Source organism: Nelumbo lutea, chromosome 6 (genome assembly GCF_056320005.1).
Source record: "Nelumbo lutea isolate HS-2025 chromosome 6, American lotus-T2T, whole genome shotgun sequence".
Taxonomy (NCBI): Eukaryota; Viridiplantae; Streptophyta; class Magnoliopsida; order Proteales; family Nelumbonaceae; genus Nelumbo; species Nelumbo lutea.
This window is the reverse complement of record NC_142689.1, coordinates 47386494-47413830: the sequence shown is the minus strand read 5'-3', so window position 1 is coordinate 47413830 and position 27337 is coordinate 47386494. Positions and strand designations below refer to the sequence as shown.

The 27337-nt window shown below is 38.9% G+C and overlaps 1 protein-coding gene across 11 annotated transcripts; it reads left to right on the top strand.

The window, feature by feature from the left end:
- Positions 1-2405: 2405 nt before the first annotated feature.
- LOC148848833 (protein REVEILLE 6-like) lies at positions 2406-26642 on the top strand. 11 transcript variants are annotated; one of them, XR_016100740.1, is made up of 11 exons: positions 2483-2817; positions 4350-4407; positions 6457-6580; positions 6672-6842; positions 6948-7070; positions 22123-22232; positions 23973-24032; positions 24242-24581; positions 24751-24908; positions 25682-25785; positions 26073-26642. XR_016100740.1 is itself a non-coding variant. In XM_088949667.1 (9 exons), exons 1-9 carry the CDS (start codon positions 2609-2611, stop codon positions 26086-26088), a joined length of 975 nt encoding a protein of 324 aa, XP_088805793.1. In that variant the 5' UTR covers positions 2406-2608; the 3' UTR covers positions 26089-26642. The 11 variants fall into 11 exon arrangements, 1 of the variants encoding a protein (XP_088805793.1); XR_016100733.1 differs by lacking the exon at positions 24242-24581; XR_016100741.1 differs by lacking the exon at positions 24751-24908 and having other exon boundaries at positions 25687-25785.
- The last annotated feature ends 695 nt before the right edge of the window (positions 26643-27337 follow it).

Here is a 27337-nt window from a genome sequence, read left to right as displayed (position 1 = left end):
TGCTACTGTCTGGTTTAGGGCTCAGACCTGAAAGGCCTTAGCGTTAAACCTCACCAAGTACTCTCTTAAGTTCTCTCCCTTCCTCTACCGCACCTGCATGAGGCTGACTGACATCTTCCAGTGTCTCTGAATGGCGATGGACAATGCCAAAATCTACATCTCTAGCTATTCCCAAGAGGATATAGACCATAGAGGAAGGTAGGCATACCAAGATTTGGTGACTCCACGAAGGGTGGCGATAAAGGCCTTGTACGTGAGACCTTCGAAAGAGCCCTACAACATCATCACGACCTTGAATCCTTCGACGTGGTCATTGGGGTCGGAGGCTCCATCGTAGTTCTATAACTGAGGAGGTCGCTGGCCTGCTTGTGGGAGCTCGCCCACGATAACCTGGGTGAAAACATGCTCCTTCGTAGACTGTCTGAGGTGTTGTTCTGTGGGTCTGGCCGTTGGAGGAGCCACACTCTTGTCTGCTTGGCTATGTTCCATTTTAACTAGTCATTCTCTCAGTTCCCTAATCTCGATGTATCTATCGGTTGTGATCACGTCCACAGACTTCTCTCCCTTTGGAATTGCATGTCGGTCTTTGACCGAATTGGACTTGACTATCGAGATCAGTGGTTGTGGTGGACGTTGGTTGAGACATTCTTTTGCTAGTACTTGGGTGGAAATATGTGATTTGCTATGGACGTTACATGCACAGGACCGGGCTAGGGAGTCCAGTCTTCTAGGTGATTACTGCCTTTCATGGATGGACCGGACTCTCTGCCAATCTAGTTAGCACTTTTTGGGGTCCTTGGTGTGAGAATCAGTAGTAGTAAGCGCTTGTGCGGTAGGGTGAACGGTCTGAGGGGCTTGAGCTAGCTGTCACAATGCCTCCATCATTGTAAGAACGTGGTCAGCCTTATGTTGCATCACCTGGAATTGTGTAGGATTGACCGTGGTTTGCTGTTGGAGCTCTCGAGGTGGAGAGCTGCAGTGAGAGCAGGAACCCCGAGATGGGGAACGGGCTTTAAAGCAGTCAAATGTGTGTTTGGGCATGATTTTATTGAGTGCACGAAAAGGGTTTTGGGAAATGGCTTTTTGTGCGCTTCCCATAGATCGTGCCAATCTGATTCTGTCCAATCTGAGGTGTCCCTGACCAAGGACGCAACCAGATAGTCTTGCCAACTAGATGAAACCGAGGTGGAAGGATGAAGTAGTGCACTAGAATTTGCAACCAAAAGGGAAGGTTAGAGGCCTGGGGAGTTGTTCCCCGCGTAGATACTCTCATGTCAGTTGAATGGAAGGATATGAGACCAGGCCGAGTAGGTAAGAGTAGTGCTTGTTTGAGCCGAATAAGTAAAGTAGAAGTATAAAGGTCCAAAAGTCTATTTACCTTGAGTGGAGGTTACCTATTTATAGCCAAAGATCTGCATCCTATTTGGATGAGGCTTTTGGGGTTGTCGGTACTAGGTTGCTCATTGAGGTCTTCGGGATGAGTCCTTTTCCCCGGTAGAGTTACCTTCCTTATCCGTACGAGGCTCCCCCTTTCTGGTCGTGCTTGTCCATTTCCATATGGTACCGACATGGCTGGGGAGATAAAATGACCACAAATGCTAACATGTGACGTCCATGACCAGCTCAACCATAACCCAAACACTCGGTTTAATCTTAAAATGCCTTCTTTTGAAAGTTAGTTTTAATATTTTAAAAGTTTTAAATCATACATGTAATTACCTGATACAAATATTTGACAAATTGATAACAATGGGGGACTACACAGAATGTTTTTAGGAGTTAAAGCGGCATATTTTGTTCTTTGTGTATTAAAATGAGATTACCCCAAATTTGAGGGTAATAATATGCAAATTACCATAAATCAAACACTATGAATTCAAATTTGACTCCAATTCCCATCTCAACCACTTGTCAAAAAATAAAAATTTCCCATCTCAACCAAACAAATCAGGATTTCAAATTTCAATATTGCAGTTTCGATTCCGACCGTGAAACAAACGGATCCTTAATTCTTGAGAGTGCTTCCTGTAGCAGAACTTGATTAATATACCACAAAGGTTAAAAATTGTGAACAGAGATACTACTTGACTCTTTTTCGTGTCTAAATTTGATGTACGAATCTACTTTTAGTTAGTTAGAATCAAGAACTGATTAAAGCCTCACTGAAACAATTCAGCCGTCTGATTCGCGCACGGTTAGATCACCCGTAGCCGATTCCCTGCGGGGTGGGACCCATTTCCTCGGGGTGGGTAGACTCTTTTCTTTGTGCGGTTCACATCTGCCTTTCATTTATATCAATCAATCAACCTCCCATCCATCAAACAGTCCTCCCGACACGATACCAACCCTAATCTACATCCCTCCATCGATGCGATGGAGATGTGCACGGCAGATAGCCAGAAATTGGTGAGGACGGTTTCACCACGTCCCACCCCCTTATCTCTATCTGACTCTCTCTCATTCTCTCTCTCTATATAAATGAAAATTTAATGGTTAATAAATTCGGCTGGAACAACATCCTTCTCTGCTGATCTGCTCCGACGAGAACAACTCATAAAGAAGAAGCTGCAGCATCAGAACTAAGCAGTTGATTGGGAAGAACATATACATGGTTTCTGTAAATCCAAACCCAAATCTATCCGACGGTTTGTTCTTAGATCCCATGGAAATGGCTCTCCCCGGCCTCGGCTCTTTGGCACCAACCACAGCTCCATCAGACGACCCGGCTAAGAAGATTAGGAAGCCCTACACCATCACTAAATCCCGAGAGAGCTGGACTGAACAAGAGCACGACAAGTTTCTAGAAGCTTTGCAACTGTGCGTATCTCATCAAGCCCACTGCTCTTCTCTTCTTGCATCCTCCATCATGTCTTCCGCTGCTTCGTATTTGGTTTTGTCAATTAGGTATTTTGTGTGTTTCAAATGAGATTTTTGGTTTTTCTGGTCCAAAACTGGGGGTTCTAAGCTGTTCTTGTCTTTCCTCCCTCACCGGACACAATCTAAGCTGAGAAATTGAGAAATGATTCCGGGTTTTATGCAGAAACTATTAGGGTTTTTGATAGCTGTCAGGGGTAAAGACGTTTCAGAGAAATGGCGGGACTCCTATGGTTCTTAATTTCTGTTGATTGTGTTTAGGGTTTTTCTTACTCAAGTGAGCCCGTGCTTGCCACAGCCCGATGTTTTAAGCCCTTGTTCATTTTGCCAATATGTTTGTTGTTACATCATCTGAAACCAACATCTTTTTCGTCATAGTTGATACAAATGGATTTCTCGACTCTTTTTCTTTTTTTTTTTTTTTTGTGAATATCTGAAGCCGTACTATGTGAGCTCCAGTCGCAGAAAAGGTAGATACTTGGATTAAAAAACATATTTCAATTTCTCAGTCAATGCAGGATGTGCCATTTTACATTATTTTTCCAACCTAGAGTCCTATACTTCACTGCTACACTACTTTTGGCTCCTTGATAGTCACTGGATCCAGTGAATTAATTGTATGATTTCCAATGGACGTATGATCTCAACCAGAGTAAGACATATTTAGGTCTAGATACTTTATTCTCAAGAAAAAAAAGGCTTATTTGGATTATCCAAACCTATTTAAATACCTTTTGAGTTTATTTTTCATCATCTGTTTGTTAAACTTCTCTTTTATCTGGGTTAATTGACTTTGAAGTCACACTTGATTATATCATCTCACGCTTATATGTGCAAGTGGTAAACTTTGTTGTATTAATTTACTCATATAATAGATCTGGACTAAGAATGGAGTAGGATCTCTTTATATATAAATAATATATATTTAAATCTATAGGCTAAATGTTCTCAAAACTTGAAAAAATCTCAAATAACCTTATGGTTTACAATACAATTCATATTCAGTCCATTATGCAATTTTTGATATGATCCCAGTTTTCAGAACATCCAGCATGCAGACAAGCTATTAAATGTGCCCTTTAAAGTCACGGAGAAAGAGGGGTAACTAATAATGCAAGAAGCATGGTCATGAATTCATGATTATAGAATATGAAGGTTGTAGTGAGTTTTGGTAGCAGTTTACAAATGGAAAAACTCTACTTCAGTAATACCTTGAACAGAGGCTTCTTTAAGAGGCGTTCTCCATATCTCTGGCTTGACCATGACAAATCCTTCTAGCACCATTTTTAACATTCAAACTTTAGTTGAAGTGTTTACTTGGTCAGTGACCTTTAGGTGGTAGACAGGATTCTGCAAGAGAGCTTCATCTAAGGTTGAGATCATTTTTTTTCCCTTGAGTTTGGGATCTCTGTTCTTTGTTTACTGAAGATGATGATGACTATTCTGAAGTTACTTCTGTTCCATGGTCATTTCAGCTTTGATCGTGACTGGAAGAAGATCGAAGCTTTTGTTGGGTCGAAGACTGTTATCCAGGTATGCTTGAAGTGCATGGTTATTATCCCCTTGCGAAGATTATTTTGACCTGCCTCCAGTCTTTTCCATTTATATAGTTAGGAAAGAAAGGGAGTTTCTTCAGTTCCTTTTTTTTTTCTTAATTTCTTTTCATGTCTTCTCTAGTTATATAGTAGCATAACTTGAATGACAATAACTGTGCCAAATTGCAAATGCTTCACTATAGGTCTCAAGATACTGTCAAATTGCGAAGATTATTTTGCATGCTAATGAGGATAAATTATTGACTTTTGATTATGCATTTTTCTTTGAAGCTGCATAAACATTTGTTCCTTAGCATGAGAGAACCAATCCATGTTATATTATCATTGTGGCTTTTCCCAAAGCCACTAATTTGTTTGTGCCGGTGTTAATGGGGTTTCATTCAATTCCAGGAATATTGATTCACTTTAACCGTGGCTCTGGTGTCCATTAAACCGATCAAATCAATGGAGGAAGAATAATATAGGTATATATTATAAATATAAATATAAAAGTCGAGGTAGAATAATGTAGGTCATCGTCATCATCATCATCTAGTCTTGTCTCAACTATATTGGGCCCTGAGGCTACCACTTCAATCTGGAACCTACATGACATAGCCATTAATTGAAAAGAAATGAGAATAACAAAACTTGTGACTATAGAAGATTTTATTGAAAATGAATCCTAATGATTCATTGGGTGGGATGGTGGAAAAAATCAGGAATCAATTAATTTATTCTAAGAGGTTATGGGATGACCTTACAAATGAAGCAAATATCGAAAGAGTAAATATTTGTTCAAGAAAGCATTCATATTGGGTTGCTAAATCTTGGGCGATTCAATAAAGGGAAAACAAAAATTCTTTGTAAAGGGGTATTACATTTATCTATAAATACCTGTGTTGTAATTATACTTGTAGAGAAGGTAGAGAAGCCTTGGAAACTCATTTACTTTTAATGGTAATTCATAAATAGGAATATTAGGTAAAGTTGTGTCTTATAAAGAAAAAGTAGTTGGCAGAAGGGGAGGGTGGAGAGGACTTACCTTAGTCATCACTTCTGCTGGAGACATTATTGTTTTTGTGGATGTTGCCTGTATATGTCTCTTTCTCTCTCCTCCTCTTCCTATCATGTGCCATTAGAGTTGTTGCATCACCAGTGGCCTTTGTTTCATGTTGTCAGCATTTCACTTCTCTCTCTTTCCTTCTCTCAATCTGACTCACATCTCCATCTCCCCTCTTCTCTTTTTCAGCCTCCGTCCTTGTTTTTAAACAGTTTGTCATACATTATTATTTTTATTATTATTACACCTTAAGCATTTCAACTTAGTATTTATTTATTCATTTGAATCATGACCCATGAATGGTTTGAATGGTTCACTGGTTTAACCATTTGGGTTGACAGGTTTTAACCAAAATCAACAATTCTTTTGGCCTATTTTCAGGTTTGTTGTAGAATGAACCTGGACTTATTGGATGATGGGTTAACTAACTGGCTGGATCAACCATAGGTTAAACACATTGATATAGTGCATAACCCTTTTTTGGTTAAAAATGAATGTCTGTTTTGTATGACCTATTGCATGTAACTTAGGCTAAGTGGTTTTAGAACCATTAATGATCAGTGAATTGATAGATACATTTACAACTTTTTTCAAAAAATTACCCAAGTACTTTGTTGTTTTTTAACAAAAAAAGTATGCCCAAATATGGGATTTCACTGTTCTCATTAGTAGGTTTCTCAAATTTATGACATGGAGATGTCGTTTTCCCCATTGATTCACTTTTCGCAAGAAGTCTTCAAAAGGAGTTTCTTGCACCAGTGGTTATACATTATTAAAATGCACTACAGAGAGCATAGAGCTATCATGCTGGATCATGAAATATTCATCTTAACAAGAAATTGTATACATGATAAAATATCGATCACAAAGATAGCTCAGCTTGTTTAGCACCTCATTTACATGCATGCGAATGTCTTTCAAGGAAGTTTATCATGTATTTGGTTATATAGCCTATATTTGGATATTAAGGTGTAGTGTTTGCAGATACGCAGCCATGCACAAAAGTACTTTCTGAAAGTCCAGAAAAATGGAACAAGCGAACATGTACCTCCACCTCGGCCTAAGAGAAAAGCAGCTCATCCCTACCCACAGAAAGCCTCCAAAAATGGTTAGTAAATGGTTCAGATTTCAGAACTATTCTGCTTAGATTCTTAATTTAGAAACTTAAATGAAATCTGTCATACTCTTAAACACTGCAGCTCCAGTTCTTTCACAAGTCACAGGAGCATTCCAGTCTTCTTCTGCCCTGCTTGAACCAGGATATATCCTTGGGCCAGATTCATCATCAATGCTTGGGTATCCTATTAGAGGTGCAACATCCTGGGTTCATAATTCTTCTCCACCAGTTAATGTGTCACACATGGCAAAAGGTTCTACTGTTTTCTGACCTGGTCTCTATTATGGTAAATGTATTGCCCTTTTCAGATACACTGGTCCTTGTGCAGAAATAGTATTCAGCTCTGTTATTTTTCCAGATAATATGGGATCCGCCATGCCTACAGCACTAAACAATTGTTGCAGTAGCACTGAAAGCACTCCAAGGAGATGGCCAACCTGTGAAAGAACTGATCAAGGGAATCAAGGCCCACCACTGAGGGGTAAGCTCTTTCCTTATGCAAATATCGTTGTTTGAGAAAAAATAAGTATAACTGAAATGAATTTTGAGAGTGAAGATGCACCAAGTCCAACTAAACTAACATTTCCTTTCTTGTTTTGCCATTTTTTTGATTTTTAACAGTCAAACTTTGTGCAATTCTCATCACCACCCTGTGATGAAAAGAAAATATAGGGTGTTGGCGTCTATCTAGAATTCCCTTCACTTTTTTGTGCTGTTCTTTTTTTTTTTATAAAATTTTAATTGTTTACCTTGAAACCTTATTGTTTATTACAAAAGAATGCTTTATGTTCAAGCATTAATTGCCTAGCACTCCCATATATGGACTAGCATATTTTAACCATCCATTTTTTTTATGGTAAAAGGAAAAATTTCATTAAAAATATAATAAAATAGTACAGACTAATAAGGGTCTCCCAACAAATACGAGCAAAAGATACAACTCAAAAAATCTGTCGTTTATTTTTCTTTTTAATAAATTTTATTTTTATGACAAAAAAAGGTACAACTCAAAAAATCAACCCAAACACAATTGTACAAATTACCATCCTTAAATATCCTTAGTTTTGTCCCCAAGCTCCTCTTTGTTGACACATTCAAATTCTGGGAGCATCAAAGCTCAAATTGAAACTGATTTACCCAGTGTTTTAAAAGCACAAGGTGCAAAAAAAGCACAAGGTGTCACTTGGCAATGCACATGCCTTTTTGAAGCAAGGCACAAAAATGCACAAATGCCAAAATAAATTAAAAAAATGTCAGAAAATTCAAAAAATGCAAATAAAAACTAAAAATATTAAGCATAATATTAATAAAAAAATATAACCTTAAATTTTAAAACAAATGTTTTAAAAAACCTATTATCTAAAATTAAAATACATAAGCATAACATGTAAAGCGCATTCAATGAAAATTTAAAAATAAAATCAAATAGCTTATGTGATGTAAAACCCAAGCATGTAAAATCCGCAATCTCTTATTTTTTTCCTTAATTGCATTACATCAAATAGCTTATGTGATGTAAAACATCTTGCATTCCTAATTCTACGAGCCGCCTTTGTACCAAGCCCCTTGAGGCAAGCCCAAGCAAATCCATGTTAGGATCTTAAATTCTTAATCCTTACACAAAAATAAATGATTTTATAATGTTAATTGTTGTTTAAGAAGGTATTTTACTAATATGTATTTGTTTGGGCTTGCCTCGAGGGGCTTGGTTGGGGGCCGGGGGTGGAGCCTCCAGCCCAACCATTAGGTTCAAAAAAGAACAAAAGGCACAAAAAATTAAAAAGGCACATGCCTTTTGAAAGTGCTGTGCCTAGGACCCAAGCGAGGCACATACCTTAAAATGTGCCTCGCTTGAGCGCCTAGGTGCAACCGAGGCACACCTTTTAATTCATTGGATTTACCTACAGCCATCACCATACTCTCTAAGCTCCATGCCACGTCTTCAAATGCTTTTCTATTTCTCTCCTTCCAAGCATTCCAGTAGATAGCTAGAGGTTAACAATTTAGTATAATCATCAGGTGTTGCCTAGGTGTCGCTTAGGCGACTTGACACCCTTAGCTGGGCGTCTTACCTTGCCCAAACACCTTGACTTGTAGCAACTAGACACACCCTCTAGGCGACTAGGCGTCCCTCTAGGCAACTATGTGCTTGCCTAGGTGACAAAAATGACAAGATGGGTCCCTTATAAAATATCATTTATATTGTTGTATCTTATTAATATGTGTGTTAATACATTTTGTTATGTGCTATATATATCATTTTTTTGATAAATGATTAGTAATTTATTCATGATAATCAGAATGAAATTGCAATACAGCTTGCCCAAAGGAGAGGCACGAGCTGGTACCTCTACACAACAACAACAAAGTACTACATCAGACTAGGAAATGAAAGTTTACAGAGCTGCCTAGATTAAATGTTCTCTTGATACCCCTTGCTTAGCTAACCCATCTGCTATGGTATTAGTTGTTCTACCCACCCACTGATAATTAACAGTCATGTTCCTTGAAAACCAGTTAGCTTTCCTCATAATATCCTTGTAGCACCAAATAACTGAAGCTGGATTTTTTAACCAACCCACAACGACTTTGGAGTCTCCTTCAATAAGCAAATTCTGAACTCCTAACTGGTCTGCAATCTGAATACCTTGTACTGCTGCTAGAAGCTCAGCTCTAATAGAGTCTCCTATACCCATGGAGCCTGAGAATAAAGCTAATATATTACTATCTTTATTTCTCAGCACCCCACCTATCCCTGATGGACCCGGATTTCTTTGGTTGCTACCATCAAAATTCAGCTTTGACCATCCTTTTGAAGGAGGCACCCACACAGCTGGTACCCTGTTCTTCCTGTTATTACTACTAGCCACAACAATCCAGTTCCTCCAAATGTCATTAAAGGAATATATTTTAAAGGAATCCAATGATCTCAGCCAATGGATTGCCTTGGTCAAAATGCAATCCTTTATTTTTCGAATATTTCTCTCTTTCTCTTGGAAAATCCTCGCATTTCTTTCTTCCCAAATTGTCCACAAAGCAGCAGCTCTAATGCACCTCCACATTGTTTTACCAATTTTTGTGGGCCACACAAAGAAGGAAGGGTCAAAGATCTGATCTACGACTGTGGTCAAATTACATTTGCAACCAAACAAAGCAAAGATCCAACCCCAAATAGCATCAGAAAAAGAACAGGTTACAAGTAAGTGAGAACAATCCTCACCATTAGCCTTGCAAAGTACACACCAATTAGGAGATAGGCACATAGAATGCCTTCTCTTTTGCAATAAGTCTAAAGTGTTGATTTTCCTATAGAACACCCCCAGCAAAAAATAATAATTTTAGGAGGTACAAGTTCAGACCAAATCTCCTTAGCTGGGAAACCCACTCGTCCCGAGGGAGAGCAAAGGGTCTTAAAGGAGGCACATGTGAAGTAACCTTTTGGATTAGGGGACCAAATGAAAGGGATGAGAGATCCATCACATGGACGCCCAAAGATTGCGGAATAAGGGGCGAATTTCAAAAATTTTCTTCTCCCTTCAACTGGGAATCACATTCCCTATTTAGAAAATCATATTTTCAAGGATAAATCTTGAACCTTAAACTGAACCAGATCTAAACTAAAAGGAATGTGAGAGAATAATACTTGATACGGAGAAGTAATATCTCCCAACGAAGGTGTTCACGCCCAAGGAAGGATCCAAAGACTGCTCCCACTGAAGATGGCGTAGTGCAGGATGGAGCAGAATCAACAGTGTTCTTCCCCAAGAACTCTGTCCTTCGCAAGAAACAGTTGAATGGAACGTGAGCACAGCTTCCTTTTCAATCCTTTTTCAAAGAATTGATGTCAAGATCCAATCTTGACCTCTCCCACAGCTGGAGATCGAACTGGCAAACAGGGCGACAAGAGCAGGGAGGCGGCAAGAGAGTATTCGTAGGCTGCAGAATTCTCTCTTCTTGATTTCAGCACTAAAGAGGATTTGATGTATTTCTTCTTCTCTCTCTCAAGGCTACCGCCCCCTCATTCTCTTTGTTAACTTAAAAGATCAGCTCCTAATCCCATTAGGAGGTGCTTATCCAAATCATATTTGGATCAGCCTTCTCTTCTAGTGATAAGGATAAACCCTTATCTTATCTGCAGATTAGATTAGCTTTATCCTAATCCCATTAGGAGGTATCTAGATCTGAATCACATTCAGATCTGGACTCTCTGAGTGGATAGGATTAAGACCTTATCCTATCTGCTAATCCATCTTAGAATTCGCCCCTTTAATTAACTAAATAAATAGCCCAGTTCGAAATAGGCTTTAGGCCCATTAAGCTTATGTGCTCACTCAACCTTCCTAACTGCTGCCCAGTTGGGCTTCCTTGTATGGCGTGGGACCCAAGCATTGATCTACACATCAGCCACATGGGTTCGGCCCAGCCTTTGTTACAAAGCTTGGTCGAATACACTGTTAAAGACAGTGCACCCCCTGAAACCCATCAAATGGGTTCTATGGACCCAACACTTACCCTAAGTGGTCCCTGGGCCAAGCCACCTTGTAACACCCAGGGACTGTGGGCAGATGCAAGATTAGCCCATCAGGTATTATCCTCAATGGTCTTACACTTAACCTCTCAGCCCTTAATGATCATACACTGCCCGACAAGAGATGACCTCTCCCTCGGCTGCAAGGAACAGTGTTGCACTCTCCACTTATATGGATCCCGGGAATTAAAACCTTTTGCAAACATTTTAGAAACCATAATATATATATTTTTATATCTCATATAAAATATACTTTGCAAAACAAATCTCAACGGTTGAAATCGGCTGCCGGCAGTCTTGGTTTCCAACAGTGAGAGTGCATCCCCGATCATTACCTTTGTCCGACAAAGGGGCTGATCCTGTCACTATGATCACCCACTCAGATGAATTCTCGGATTGTCCCAACATACCCAGGTTTTGACCCCCGCTAAGGATCTCACTGATTGGTACATCAAAGACAGTCCGATCCGACACCTAGTGCTATATCATAATCGAGTCCAGGGGTCGGGTGTAACTTTCCAGTTTTGCCCATCAATCTCCAAGGTCCAGGGCAATACTGGAAATCTGGTCCAGTTCAAAGATTCAATTAATCCCACACTGTATGTGCCTAGGGTCTCACCCCGGTAGCTGAGACAAGCCACCCCAACCGACTTGGTGGCACCACAGTGTCAGCCTTGTCAGGATAGGTCTCCCCAGACCGACCCACTGGCTGTGAACATTCTAAACTAACACGAGTCTCAATAAGTGTCCAGTTTAAGGGTATTACACAGAAACATACCAAGGGAACATGAATCAAATATGCACTTTTATTCATTTACAATAAACTCATAGAGTACATCAATTTTGATTGAAGCTAAGGGCATACAAAACTGTCTAACACCAAAGTCTCACATAAGATCTTAAAGGGTCCAGAAAAACACTTTCAAGTAGTGACAAAAGGTCTGAAACACAAGAGAGTTCATGATCCCTCAAGCTCCTACGAAACCCAAAGTCCCAATTCAGAGAGGATGAAGAAACAGATGTTAGGAGAAAGTGAGAGATTGCTTTACCCTTGTAGCAAGAAAGGGAAAAGAGCAAAGGGAAACTGTCCTTAAGGGTAGAATTGCCCACCCAGATGTCTTCTCAGAACAAAACGAAAGTACCGGAATTGACATCATACTTGATACAATTGAGGAAAAAAGGGAGAATACTCTGAATTGCTTTCCAAGGAGTTGCCAACATGGCTTGACGCGATACACCAGCATCCCATCCATTTACCGAACTGCCATGTATACTATCTATGACCTCATGCCATAGTTTCTCCTATTCTAAGGGCCATCTCCCCAACCATTTTCTTAGGAGTGCTTTATTCTTCAAAACTAAGTTCCCCAATCCCAACCCACCCTCCCCTTTCCTCCTACACACTATTCCCCAATTTATTAAGTGGTCATTTTTTTCCTCCCCTGGCTCCCAAAGAAAATTTCTCATTAATTTCTCCAAATTCTTGGCCTCCCTAACAGGAGTCCTAAACACAGAGAAGTAATAAATCGACAGATTTGCTAAGGAAGCTTTTAGTAATGTTACTCTACCCCCTAAAGAAATGTAGTTCCTTTTCCACGAGGCTAACCTTTTCTGAATCTTTTCCAGAACCGGGGCCCAAAAGGTGCTCTCCTTAGGGTTGGCTCCTAGAGGTAGACCTAAATACTGTAAGGGCCAAGAGGAAATGCGACAACCTAGACACTCAGCCATAGACTCAATAGTCCTCTCATCCAGATTCACACCCACTACACAACTCTTTTCCATGTTTATTTTAAGATTTGATACTCTCTCAAAGCACTTTATCAAAGATTTGAGATTACTTACTGTTCTTCTATCACCCCCTTCACATAAAATTATTAGGTCATCAGGAAACTATAAGTGGGTCACCCTAATGCCATTCCTTCCTATCCTCCAACCTCTCACTACTCCTTCCATGTTTGCCTTAGAGATCAAACCACCAAAAGCATATGCAACTAGGGTAAAGAGGAAAGGGGAAAGGGCGTCGGTCACCTTGCCTTAACCCTCTAAAAGTTGGGAAGAAATCCTTGACTACCTCATTAACCAAGACTGAAAAATGGCAAGAACTTATGCAGCCCCTACAACACCCTAGGACCTCTAATAAGAAACTCCAATCCGCAAGATCATAGGCCTTTTCTAAGTCCATCTGACAAACAAAACCTTGCTTTTCGGACTTTCTCATATCCTCCACACATTCATTAGCCATTAGGCATGAATGCTCCCTAGGCTTGACTAATGATGGAGGTGCACTACTTTAATCCTCAAAGATAACACTTTAGCCAGGATTTTGTAAATGCTAGTCACCAAATTGATCGACCTAAAATCTTTAGGATTTTTTGCTTCTTTCTTCTTAGGGATTAGAGCTATGAAAGTGGCATTAACTCCAGGGCTTACTTTGTTATTATCCTCAAATTCCTTAAACACAGCACAAAGGTCTTCTCTTACTACATTCCAGCAGTCTTGATAAAAAGCCATGGTGAAGCCATTTGGCCCAGGGGCTTTGGATCTGTCCATTGAAAACACTGCATGCCTAATTTCCTCTTCAAAACTTCTCTCTAACCAGTTTGTGTTCTCTTCAGATAGCCTAGGCCAATCTAGACCTTCCAGCCTTAGTTTATTATTCAATGGTTTCCTTGCAATTGATTTAAAGTGATCCACCAACACTTTGGCTATCTCATCTTGATTTGTGACTTCCTCCCCATCCACTTCTAATTTGGCCACAATTTTTTCTTCTCCCCATCCATTTGTGTCTTGACTTTTGCCTCCTCTCTAAGAAGAACTTCTTCCAATTCCCTAAGCTACTTCTCAAATTCCATTTTTGCTCATTCATAATTCTTTGGGATTCTTTGGAGTCTATCTCATCAATCCTGGACATCAAAATATTCTTTTGATCCTCTACCCTTCCAAAATGCTCCTGATTCCACTCTTTGATCCTAGCTCTCAATCTCTTCAACTTTTTGTGGAACCTTACACCTTTCCACTTTATCCTTCTCAAGTCTTCATTCCACCACTCACCAACCTTTCGTTCAAAGTCCGGATGAGTCGGCCACATGTTCTCAAATCTAAAGGGTCGTGGCCCAAAGCCTAGATTTTCTTGACCTAATAGGATAGGCAGTGATCAAATGTAACTTTGGGAAGGGTTCTAGCCACCAAATTCCTCCAATGGTCCTCCGACTCTACATTAAAAAGGAATCTGTCAAGTTTGGAGCAAAGGGGGTTTTCTTGGAAATTGGACCATGTAAAATTAGCATGTAGAAGGGGTAATTCCATTAGACCACAGGTGTTAATTCATTGAAATTTCTCATGCTTGTAGTAATCGATCTTTGGGGATTATTTGATTCATTACAATTTATCAAAAAAAAATTATTTGATTCATTACAAAACCAGATTATGTTGAAATCCCCACCCACCCCCCCAGGTACCATGGGCCATCCCACAAGCCTTGAATTCCATACAATTCCTCCCACATTTCCTTCCTTTTTTTATAACCATTTGGCCTGTAGACATTAGTTAACACCCAAATGAATCAGCCTTCCACATTTCTGAATTTTAAAGACATAGAGAATCTCCCTATAAGTTCTTCCATGGATTCTACAACATCGTCCCTCCACAAGGTCACTATCCCTTCCAAGGCTCCCCATGAGGGAGCTAATCAACCTGGTTCCATCTCACAAAGAACCCTTCCTTCTCTCTCCCCTTCCACTAAACTCAATATCACCCTCTATATCTGATATTAGTCTCTCCACTTCTGATCTCTTTTTCTTTTTCCTTCTCACATTCCCCTCTATCTTTTTAGCTGGCCCACTGACTTCACCCACCTCCCCCCCAACCTAGAACTTCTGTAACTCTCCTTGTTTTGAGGATTTGCTTCAGGTTTCCTACCATCTAACCCTTCCTCCTTTGCTTTATACTCCAATAATGCACAGATTTGCTTCCATATTCTTTCTAACTCTTCCTCCTGCTTTTTCTTAACCTCCAACTCTCCCTCACTCCTCTCACCTTCACCAGTGCTAAGCTCTCTGTTTTCCTCCTCGCCTAAAGATTCCTCTTGGTGCTGGAGTATCTGTTTCAACCACAGGAAAAACATCAGTAACTAAAATCGAATGGACAAAAGTGCCTTCCGTTGCTGGGAACCAAATGAGCTTCTTCCAAGGGAACAAGACTGGCATAGGGAGGCAAGTCTAATCCTATCTCCTGTGGTTTGATCTGCTTAGGGGATTTTTCATGGGAGATCAACAACTTGTCAACTTCCGCAACTGAGCTAGTCTTCCACTGCTGTCTGGCTTTAGGCGATACATTACAGACCAATCCGGTAGAGTCTTTTCTTCCCAAACCTATAACCTGTTCTTCCTGGGCTAAGGAGTTAATCTCCCTTGCAAGTATAGACAGAACCTGAGTCCCAACCATAGTTGCCTTCTGCCGTTCCATCGTACTCTTCGGGCCTCCCTCAAAACTTTGAGAATCAGCTCCCTCCTCCTCCTGAAATAATACTTCCGTACCAAAGTTATCTTCTTGAGAAATGTCCTTTGATCTGCTGAGATTGATGCTACCCAAACTCTCAGAATCATCCAATTCAGAATCGCTAAAGTCTTCATTCTCAGAGAGCTCCCTCCTTTCCTCTGAATCACTTCGTCTAACACACCTTGGATTACGCTTTTCTGGAAACGGTTTCTCTAATCTTACTGTTGGAATCCACTGTTTTGAAACTCCAGTATGCGCAGGGTTCAGTCTTCCCGCTACTCGGTCTGTTGCACTTGAAGAGGAAGAAGATAGATGGTAATAACCATCTATCGAAGGCACATGCTTAGTCACGTGCCTTTTTTAAGTATTTTTCTTTTGGGTTGGGTCCCTGAAATGGGCTCCCTGTATCAACCTGACCCGCCTTAAGTGGGCTTAATTTTTGCAGCCCATTTAAAGCTTCCGCCCCTGATCTTTTTATAAGGGCCTTCTTTAGAATGTCCAATACCCACTGCTTCCGATTTAGCCGGCTCAACTTTTAGAGTTCTGGGCCCACCAAACCTAGTTTTATCTTTTTCCCCTTGGCCCAGCTGTTTAATCTCTCCATTTTCAGCATATTCTCCTAATTCTTTCTGGTCTTCTCGCAGAATAGCAGGTGTAATAGCTGGTTTGGGATAGGCACCACTTGTAACTGCATGGGCATAAGATTTTTCAGAGGCCCAACAGCTATCTTGTTGCGCACGTTTCAAACTTTCCATCTTCTGCAAGTCTTTTGAACTTCCCAAGTTTTGTTCGCCCTTTTTTGTATGACTTTCCTCTCCTCGTAGGTCCTCCAATCCTTTGCTGCCACGCAAGAGTTCATCTTCAACCTTTGCATCTTCCTCCTTCCTAGCTTCCCTCCACAGTTCAGCTTCCATGGAGGAAGCCAACCACACCTCCATGAAAGCACCTTCCACCTTTACATTCACATTCCTGGGAATATCCTTGGGCTTGACTCCATTCAACAATATAGCTGCAGACCTGAGATCTCCCCAGAATACACCCTCCAATTTCGCTCCACATACCACTGCTATCGCTTCTGCAACTTCATCCTTCCAAAGATGGAAAGGTAAACCCACGATACACACTACCACCCCATTTGAAATCGAGGATACCTTTGAGTTGGAAGAAGGGGACCACCTGAAGATATTAATTGAGCCAAAATCATCCTGTAGACATCTACTCTGTCTTCAAGTGGATCCAGCAGGGCTTTGCACGTATCAAAGGGTGTAAGGATATATTCTGTTCTCAACTTCAAATATTTTGTCAAAGAACCAGCAATTTCCTTCCACCCTTTTGGTTTATCAATTTCGACAATCAGCTTCCTTGTCCAATCTCCTCTTTCAGTTACTAACAGAGCTGTGTTAGTTCCATTTGCACCATGTCCAACCCAACCAGCAGTACTAAAAGCCTTCTTAGCTTCCCTGATTTTCAAACTAATCTGTCCTCTGATTTTTAGTTCCTCCATCAGAAAGCTTTTCGCCTCCACCTTTAGAAATCTTCTCCACTGATTGGTCTCCGCAAAGTTCTCCATCTTCTGCATCATGGTCAGCAATAATTCTGCCTTCACCATCTCTAAATTCTATATATATCATTTATACTTTGTTTTAATGTTTTACTATTGAAATTTAAAAGATCAAAGGGTTTCGAGGAGAGAAAAAGAAAGAAAGAAAGAAAAAAGGAGGAAAGAAAGAATCAAAGAATAGAAATATAAAGAGTTTTTTCTATAACAAAAATACAGTCCTTGTTTTTTATATTTTACTTTCCATCTTGAATCTTTATCATATAAAGTTAATAACCTTCTTTAGTTGCTAATTGATATGAAATCGTTCTATTAAATACTTACTATAGTAGTGCTATTTTTGAAAATAATGAAATCAATATATGTAGAAGATTTTATTTTCTAGATGTGATTATTTGCCACATTTTTAGAGGAAATTTAATGTTCTTAATAAAGAGAATTGCTATTTTTTCAATTACTATACATTTTGAATGGTATATAAAGGTAGGGAACTAGCCAAAAGTTAATTCCTTATATTATAAAATTTTATTGCCTAGGCGTCACCAATTGATCGAAAAAAACCGCCTAGGTGATTAGGTGACTAGAATCGCCTAGATGCCTTGAAAACTATGGCAACTCCAAACTAACTTGGCCAACTCCCTGCCTCTAATGTTTGGCCAACAAGAGGCCTTTGAAGGGGACCAAGGATTGAAGTCTGTTACACCAAACAATGGTCTTCAAAAGATCCACCGTCATCTTGGTCAAGGTCTATAGTTTTGTCTTTGGTGGCAGCACTACATTCGGTCTGTGATTTCTCAGCACATTCTTAATCATTGCTATGACTTGTGAGCAAAAAAGAAAACCTCAAAAGGCTAGAATATTCAATTCGATTCAAATTTGACTGATTGTATAAACATTGAAAATCCTAAATCTAGAAATCAAATCACACAGGGAAAAACCGCATTGCTATGACTTGTGAGCAAAAAAGAAAACCTCAAAAGGCTAGAATAAGAAGAAAAGAGAAGCAAAAACACCTAGAAAAAATATAAAAATGAGAGATAGAGAAATAGCAGAGAAAGCAAGAGATGAAAGAGCTTGGATGGATACAACTGGTAGAAGTTGAGATTCAAATGACAGAAGTTGGAATGCCATGAAGCCCATATGTCTTCGACAAAATCTGGTGCTATCTCCCTTCTTCCCCATGCTACCTTTGATTGCAAGTTAAAATACAGGGAAAACAAGGGAGAAAGATAAAATGAGAAAGGGAGAGGGAGATGAGGCAGAGACAAGGAGGGGTTAATAGGTTAGAATACAAGGGAGAAATGGAGAAGATAAAGGGGTTTTCTGGGATCAGCAAACTCATTGGCTGATTCACTTGCAAACAAGGGGTTTTCCGGGATACTTTATTTTGGGCTTTGGTGTAATTTCTTTTGTACCTATAATTCTGTAATTAGTTTTAAAAGAAAGATCGCATCTTGTGCCTTTCCATGGGTTGCATGTAACTCTTGTTTGCTGGATTAATAAAATTTCACTCATTTATCATTTATCAAAAAAAAGAGGAAAAATGAGAGTTGTAGGTAGGATACGGGGAGAAGAAACATTCTTGTCAAGTGAAGTGGGGAGAGAGAGGGCTTAATGTCTCGATGAAGAGGGAGGGGTTAATGGATGATCGTGTCGATAAAGAAAAAGAATATAATAGTCAACTGAACTGTCTTATCATTCATTAATTGTTCTTTGTCTTTTTATGTTAAATAAGACAATAATTTTTTTTTTCTAAAAAGGTGTAAGAGTATTAAGATTATAAGACATGTAGCCCTATATTACAGTATATTCATATATATTTTGTAATAATATGTATTATATTTATATTTAGTCGAATTTGAATATTTATCGAATTGAATAAACCTATATTTGAATTCGATTTGATAAATTAATCGGCATTAAAATTTAATTCAAATTTGACCATTAAATTAGTCGAATTATCTGAGTTCGATTCATTTACATTGGATATCAAATTTGAAATCGGATACTCGGATACCGTTTACACCCCTACTCCTACACCTTACCCCCTTCCCAGATTGCTTTCAAAATGTTCTATTGCTTTTCTAACAACATTTTCCCCATCCAAGAAGAATAACCCAAGATATTTCCCCACTACCACTTGTCTTTCCATGAGTTCTTCAATGCCCACCCTACCCTTGTTACTGTTCTCCCTCCCTGACCCTTCCTCTCCCTTGATACCCTCTAACTCCCCTTCTCTCCCCCTTATTTCCTCCTCTAGTTTCTCCTGATCTATTTATCTGAATTTGATTAATTTACATCGGATATCGAATATGAAATTGGATACTTGGATACCGTTTACCCCCCTACTCCTATGCCTTACCCCCTTCTCCGATTGTTTTCTTTTCATTATACTCCTCTCTTCTACTTCTTTCAAAATGTTCTGTTGCTTTTCTAACCACATTTTCCCCACCCAAGAAGAATAATCCAAGAGATTTCTCCACTACCACCTGTCTTTCCACGGGTTGTTCAATGTCCACCCTAACTCCCCCTTCTCTCCCCCTTATTTCCTCCCGAACTTTTATTCCTCCCCTTTCAGCCCCAATTCCTCCACCTCACTGCACTGAAGCTCTTCTTCTATTATACACTCTGTGCTGAATATGAACTTTCTCTCCCTACTAAAAACTTTCTCTTCACCCCCTCCCTCAATTCTCCTCTACACCAACTCTAATTTCCTTACCCTCTGCTTCCTTGTTAAGATCCCCTGGCACAGGAGAAGAGGAAACAAGAGTAGAACTCACCTCTGTGTTCAGCTATGCTATTATGTCAAGGGATTTTGAACTAGGTGGAAGTCTCTATGTGGTATCCACAGATGCTGTCACCAAAATCTTATTCACTCCCCGTTCCCCCTCTGTTATCTCATTGCTAATCTCTTCTATTTCCCTCACATTGATGTGAAGGTTTGATTATTGCTCATTTGAAAGATGTCTGATTTGACACATATTTTCTGCTCTTCCTTGTAGATCAAATACAAAGCCTCATCCTCATCTGTTGCTATGTTATTCACCAGCAACAAGCCACACCCAAACTCCTCGGAAAGTCCTTCCACTGCGATTGTCTTCCCTTTCTCGAACCTTGTGACTACCCAATCTAGCTTTCCTTTGAAGTCTCTCTCCCCCTTCTCTCGTCTCTAACCTTATGGGAATGGGATCTCAACACCTTTGAAAAACATTTCCCTATCCTGTAATAGCCCTCCCATTTACCACTTGTGATCTTCTATTTCGGTTTCCCCCTTTGAAAACCTTTCTCAAACTCTTAAGTCTTAAAAAAGTGGTTCCACTCCTCCCTCTATTTTAAACTCACCTGCTATCACCTGTTCCCTATCTTCTTTCTCATCCTTTTCACTTGACCATTAAACTTCCACCAACTCACCACTTCCAATCTCCACGTGTCCTCTTCCCTGTTGTCCATTCATCCCCCAATCCTACACGTTTCCCCCCTTTAACCTCAAATGCTTAACAACTGTGCCCAGAAAAAATGGTCCTTGCTCATCCCTTGTTTGTCTATCTTATCAGCTGTAGTATGCATGTACCAAGTTCCTCACCAGGTTATGAGTTATTGATTAAAAAAAAAATCTTATCTCCTTCAATATATTTCTATAAAAACTAGAAAGGATAGGATCAGGAATGAAGCCATCTGTAGAAACCTAGGAGTAGCTCCATTAAGTTATAAAATGAGAGAGAGTAGGCTAAGATGGTTTGGTTACATGCATAGAAGACCACCAACAGATCCCGTTAGAAGAAGTGATTTGTTTCTAGTGGAAGGGGCTAGAAGAGCTAGGGATAGACCAAAAAGGACATGGGTAGAAGTATTAAGGAATAGTTTAGGCACTAATAATTTAATAGTGGATATGGTTTTAAATAGAATGGATTGGTGAAACAGGATTCATGAAGCCGATCCCATATAGTTGGGTTAAGACATGGATGATGATGATTGCCATGCCCCCTGACTTCCATTTCTTAGCCAATTCACATGCACCTTGGGATCTCTTTCTACTATGTTTTTAAATGTTAAAACCACAGGTTTTGGCAGTGTTATCCCATGCAGGGGTGCTTGAACTTCAGCCCTTGTAGAGTCCACTATCCCCATGGGAACTGAGTAAAGGCTATCTATGGATACTCGACCAAAGCCTGATGAACTGAGATTACCCATGCTACTACCATCAAAGTTGAACCTGGTTATGTTCTGATGGTTGTCTTTCCTTTGATTTTAATTACATATTTTGCTATGGAAACATTGGTAATGCATCAAGGTCCAATGTTCCACAGAATTTAGGAGCCTGGGTTTGATTATCTTGAATGGTCTATTTCTAGGTCTTAACACTACCGCTCAAAATTGTCAATGTTGTATAAATGTCACCATCCACTGTAGATGACAAAATAAGCATAAACCTCAATACTTCACTAGTTGATTTTTCCAATTGAGTTTATTTCTGCATATATAGTAGATTATAATTCTAAAGTTCAATCTAGATCTGCTGACCCCTTGTCTATAGAATCTAACTTGTCATTTTCTATGACACAAACAAACTCCTTTTCTTAATCATGCTAAAGTGGTCTTAGAGAATCTGGCTTGGGAAATATAATTCCACCAAAAAGAATAAGAGGTTACAGATCTCCTTGTTAACGATACATTAGATTGTTGTTGACAATGTCTTTTGTTGTTGTGTTGGTCCATGGGATATTGCTCATGCAGATATGTTTATTTGTCTGTGCATCTAAGGAGCACCCTTGCTTGTATATTACTGTTCCCTCTCTTTGGCATATTCTTTATGGTCTTTAAGTTTGGTTTCCATAATATAATCTGAGTTCTTGCAGTTTCTGTTTCTCTGTTTCTTGTTATTGTTTTCAATTGTTGCACTACTTATACTTGTCTTGGTGCATTAATTATGTCCCTTTCTGTTTGGTGCAGTTATGCCAGACTTTTCTCAAGTATATAGCTTCATTGGTAGTGTCTTTGACCCCAAAACAAGTGGCCACTTACAGAAACTAAAGGAGATGGATCCAATTGATGTCGAAACTGTATGTCTTCTTTAAGAGCTGTACCATTCTTCTCAAGTTACTAGTGTATTATTCCAGCTAGTCCAAAATAGGCATAATGATGACATCTAACACCATACTTTGAAATCCATTACTCTATGTTACCAGATACAATTAGGACATGGATGAACAAGGTATCAGATATAAAAAATGAAGTATCTTGCATTATACAGCATCCTTTGTATGGCAGTATTATGTAAAGTTTGTGGATGGGCTTCATTATTATTAATTAAAATTATGAATAACTGTTACTAACCAAAAATTGAAATAAGATACATCATCCATGTACAACCTGGGTTTTATCACTCACCACTATACTTATCTTCTCTCAAAAAATTAATTCACTCACCACTAGTTCAGAAATGAAAAGAAACATGACTTTTCTTTCATGGTTTCTTTCTTTTTTCCATGTTTGCATCACAACAGCATGCAGTCAATGAGGAAAATATGATCTTAATCCATTGAAATGTGATAAAAAGGTTTCTTGAAGATCTTTTGTTTTCTCATGAAAATCAATATGTAGCTTTCAATTTTGTCAGTTATGTTGTAGGTTGGAAACTAGGATAGGGTTTTAGGATGATGTTAGGTTGGGATCAAACATACTTGCTGTTCTTCACCCTTGGCTCTCCAGATTAGTTCCTTGTTACTTGGGGTCTAATGAAACTTGGGTTTGATTGAGGATGCCAAGAAGATGTATCCAAACAAGGTTATTCACCTTATTAAGACCAAAATGTTGTATTACACTGGGTTGGCTTATTAATTTTCCTCAAGTCAATTCATCATGGCACTGAGTCTATAGGTAAGATTTTTTTTGATAATAAGTGGCCTATAGATTAGATTGAACCATCTCAGTTTTGTTATGGGTAAAAACTAATTTTCTTAGTTTATTATGTTAAACAGGAGTGGACTTGTATTTTTAGAAGTGCAAACTTCCAATCAATATTTTCTTTTTTCACTTGTTAGAGTATTTTATTCTTTGTCATTCTATAATTGATGTCTTTTCCAGTTTTTTTGTATCCCTTGAGCCTATATTACATCAGTTCTGCTTGTTATCTGACTCTCCAACTGCATATGGAAGACATTTCCATGTCCATGCTTAAGAGATGGATCTTACCATAATATTGCGTTCATGTATTTGTCAACATTTTTAACTGCAACGTAGTTTATAGAGTTGGAAAAAAATACATAGAAGGGCAGGTTTGTAAGGAGAAGCTTTGATATCCAGAGGCTTTTGTCTGTCGGTATGATGAAGGATTGAGGGGGGTCACTGTAAGGTTTTTGTCTTTGTGTGGAGAGGTTGAAAAGACAGGTGGAGTTGGAACTTCAATTAAGTGCTTAGTGCATTAGTGATGGGGGTTTGGCAGGAAGATGGTGTAGGTTTTTTTCAGGGGGTATAAAATTAAGAGTAATCAGATGTGGCTGATGAATGTTTAGGATATATTGTCAATTGTGTAGAAAAGGGTTTTGGTTGGAAGGATCAAAAGTTCATTGAGTGTATGTTTTGGGTGGTCTGTTGGGTTGGGTTAACTTACACTGTAAAGAAAAAGACCATCCTAGGATTTACAAAGGCGTCGAGGGGTCATTATGCAAAAAAAAGAAAAGAACTCCCACCCTTCTTTTCTTGATTCATTATCACCTTTTGTAATATCCTTTTTTATTTTAGTAAAAATTTCCTTTATCATAACAAATGTAATTTTTGGATCTTATTTGTTCCTTTTCCAGGTGTTACTGTTAATGAGAAATCTCTCAATCAATTTGTCAAGCCCAGATTTTGAGGATCATGTAAGTGAATTTGTCCACTGATCATGTGCATTTCATTTTCTTCCTGTTAAATGTTTCATCATCTGATAGCACTCATCTTTTTATGGCTTGAATTGGAACGGAACCATTTATGTGGCATGCCTTGTATGTCTGCAGTAACTCAATATAATTAACAATGTGTTGGCCAGAGACTTATTGTAGTTGGCTGTTGCATTTGTTCTTAGGCTCAGTGTGGTAGCTTGCAAGATGCAATATTAGATTATCTCCAGTGAAGGTGCCAGTTGGTTTTCTGGTAAGGCTCCTGCTGATTGTAGCAGAGACCTGGGGACCAGATCCTGCCTAGCCAAAAAATATCATCTCCTCGGTGGTGCTTGAGTGGCTTCCCAAGGAATACATCCTTCAATTATTTATACAAACAGATTTAACATGATGGATCATATGGTGCTAGTGACTAGAAGCACAATACTATTATCAGATGCTTCCCTTCATCAGTGCAACTCAAATACAGTGGTTAAGTGTGAGAACTGCTGGAAGATGTCTCACATCACTGTATTGACTACATGCAAAGTTGTGAGTTTATCTAGCATCTGTTGATTCCAATAATCATATACTAGTTTAGCTAGCATTCAAGCTTGTTGACAAAGGAAATTACATCCTCGACCTCCACATTTTTGCATACATTTCATGTAGTCATATCTTGACAGGCATTTTTCTCAATTCTCCTGTTCCTACAATTTAGGGGCCATTACTTGGTGTTTTGGTACGACCTCGGGCTGGCAAGCTTGAGATGTGGTTTCGAGCCTGAGAGCAGCCACTTGGTTCCAAAAAAATGCCAAAGGTTAGGACCATATCCAGTCTACCCCTCCCAAGACCCCAGACTGCTGGGACCAACATTTGGTAATGGCCTTTATCTTTCTCTTGGAGGTTAGGCTACCACTCATTCATGCAATTATATGATGTAACGTGATGTGTCAGGAAGGAATCCTGTACTTTTCATGCACCAGTGAGTAGTAGGATGTTCTTTTTGACATGGTTATTGGTTAGACTATTAACTGTTGCAAATGGAATATAGGGAACTATTTCTTTAACTGAGGGGGCCTTTAGTTTTGTTGTGCACAACATGACAATGATGAAGTGGTTTCCATTGCTTTGATTCTATTGCAGATGAAACTGTTTATCCAGACTCTAATTGCCCCATGCAACGTACTGATTACTAGTAAAGATGAGCGACCAAACCATGATTAGGAAAGTCTAAACTGATCCTCATGCCCCTTTATGTTTAAATTTCTCCAGCTAACTAAAAAACCCTCTTGCATGGTTCATTGTTTTCTCAAACAACATTTTTTTTTTCTTTTCATTAGCAGCTGATCAAAAAAATTATTTTTCTTTTCATCTTAACTAGATAGGAAAGACTTGAAAGCATTAATTTTGGTTCATCAACATGGTGTTACCCTTGATTTTAGCTGGATCTCTTGTCAAACAACTTTTGATGTCATAGTTGTGTAAAAAGTTTCTCTTCCATATCTGTAGCATATCTGAGTGTCATAATGTGCTATGTGGTAAATACCCCTTTTCAATGTGCATCACATGAAATGTTGTTTGCCAGAAAAAGTTGAGCTTTTCGTTATTTTAATCCTATGCTTGAATCTAATTGTTTAAACATGATATAGAGAAGGTTGCTCTCATCCTATGATGTTGATTTTGATAAGGCTAAACCTGGTAGTACAAATCACAGCCTCCAGGGTGATGATCCCAACAACACTCCCTCAGTCAGGTAAGAAGAGAAACATTTGAAATATTCAACTCTTTCTTTATTCTTCAGAGTCTGAATATGATACTGATAAGGTATCATTCCTAAAAAACTGAGCCAATAAACCAATATCATCCATTTGGTAACCAATTAACTGCTATTCATTGAAACTCGCTTGGTTGTCTGATTGGTTGAAGTTTTTGAGGTATCATACCTTTCCGGTATCACAGAAGGTGCCTATTTTTCATGATATAGGTTTCCTATTTCCTCTCTAAACAACTCTTTACTGACTTGCTGTTGATAAATGCCAGGACAAAGGGAGAATGATCAGTGAGTTCCCTTCGAAACTTTTTGTCAATAAAATGAAGATCCTCCATTTTCTGTACATTTGTCTTCCAAGGTTAGAGTCAACAACAGTTTGTCAATTGGCTGCTGCCATCTGTGTGACACATATATTGTCAAAACGTATGTGCTTGCAATTCAGAAATATTGCAGTCTGAGCTCGTATTCATCCGTAGTTTCCTGTCAATTATCTTGTACAGAGTTGGTTTTGTATCTTGAAAGTTTTGACTAATTGTTGTAGATTTTGTGTGAGGTGTAATTTACGGGAACAATGTTCTAAAAACTTTGCAACATGTAGATTAAAACCTGTACAACTGGATCCCATGTAGACTGGTAGCCTTGCTCGAGGAGTGGACTCTGTTGGGGTGTGTTGAATACTTGAATTTGGGATGACTTTTTTTTTTTTTTTCTGTAAATTCTATGTAGAAGTCGGTGCAAAGCACTTTTTTTGTTTTGTCCCTTCGCATTGCTTTAATGTGAGGGATTTACTATTGTGCTATATAAATAAAATCTCTTTGATCTGTAGCTAATAAAATAAAGTCCATTGTAACACCTGGGACTTTGGTTTTCTTAGGACATGGCTTCAACTCTGTTAGTGATTGAAAAACTGACTATAACCAAGTTTCTATATTCTGCAGCTTGAAATTTCTTTTCTTTGCATTTTATCTCATTTCTATGACACCATGGTGTTTTGTAATATGCTTATGTTTGCTGTTGGGACTTATAAGATGATAGAGCAGAGAAATTTCAGATTGTTTGCAGCTTCGCTCCAAAATGTTGGTTTTGGGACTTGACGACCTTGATCAATGTTTAGATTCTTCGTGATTATCAGACAACTAAGTTAATATTTGATTTTTATTCATAAAAAGAGAGAGATTTGAATTTGGGCATGTCGATGTTCAGACAAATCAATGTGCTTCATTGCTTATTCTTATAACATGAATGTATTTGAATAGCTAATTAACAAATATACATCAAACAGTATCACTGTATTAGTTGTAGATTTTTATTTTTGAACAGAAACGTACAAAAAGAGGAAGAGATGATTAGGTTGTGCTATTGTATTTTTGTTATATTAAAAATAAGGGTAGTGTAGGTGGGATGGTAAGGTGGCAAAGGGATGGTCTTCTTCGAAGATGAGAAACGATCAGAGTCGGGGGACTAGGGTGGGGTGAGTTCGACTTAGAAACTAGAGAGATTATGGTGAGGGTTTAGAGAATATAGTCCGGGGATC

Excerpts from the sequence above, each read along its gene's own strand:
- LOC148848833 (XM_088949667.1), top strand. The coding sequence starts at position 2,609 with ATGGTTTCTGTAAATCCAAACCCAAATCTATCCGACGGTTTGTTCTTA. Across the intron at positions 4,408-6,456 it reads GGTCGAAGACTGTTATCCAG|ATACGCAGCCATGCACAAAA; the intron begins GTATGCTTGAAG and ends TAGTGTTTGCAG. Across the intron at positions 7,071-22,122 it reads TCAAGGCCCACCACTGAGGG|TTATGCCAGACTTTTCTCAA; the intron begins GTAAGCTCTTTC and ends TGTTTGGTGCAG.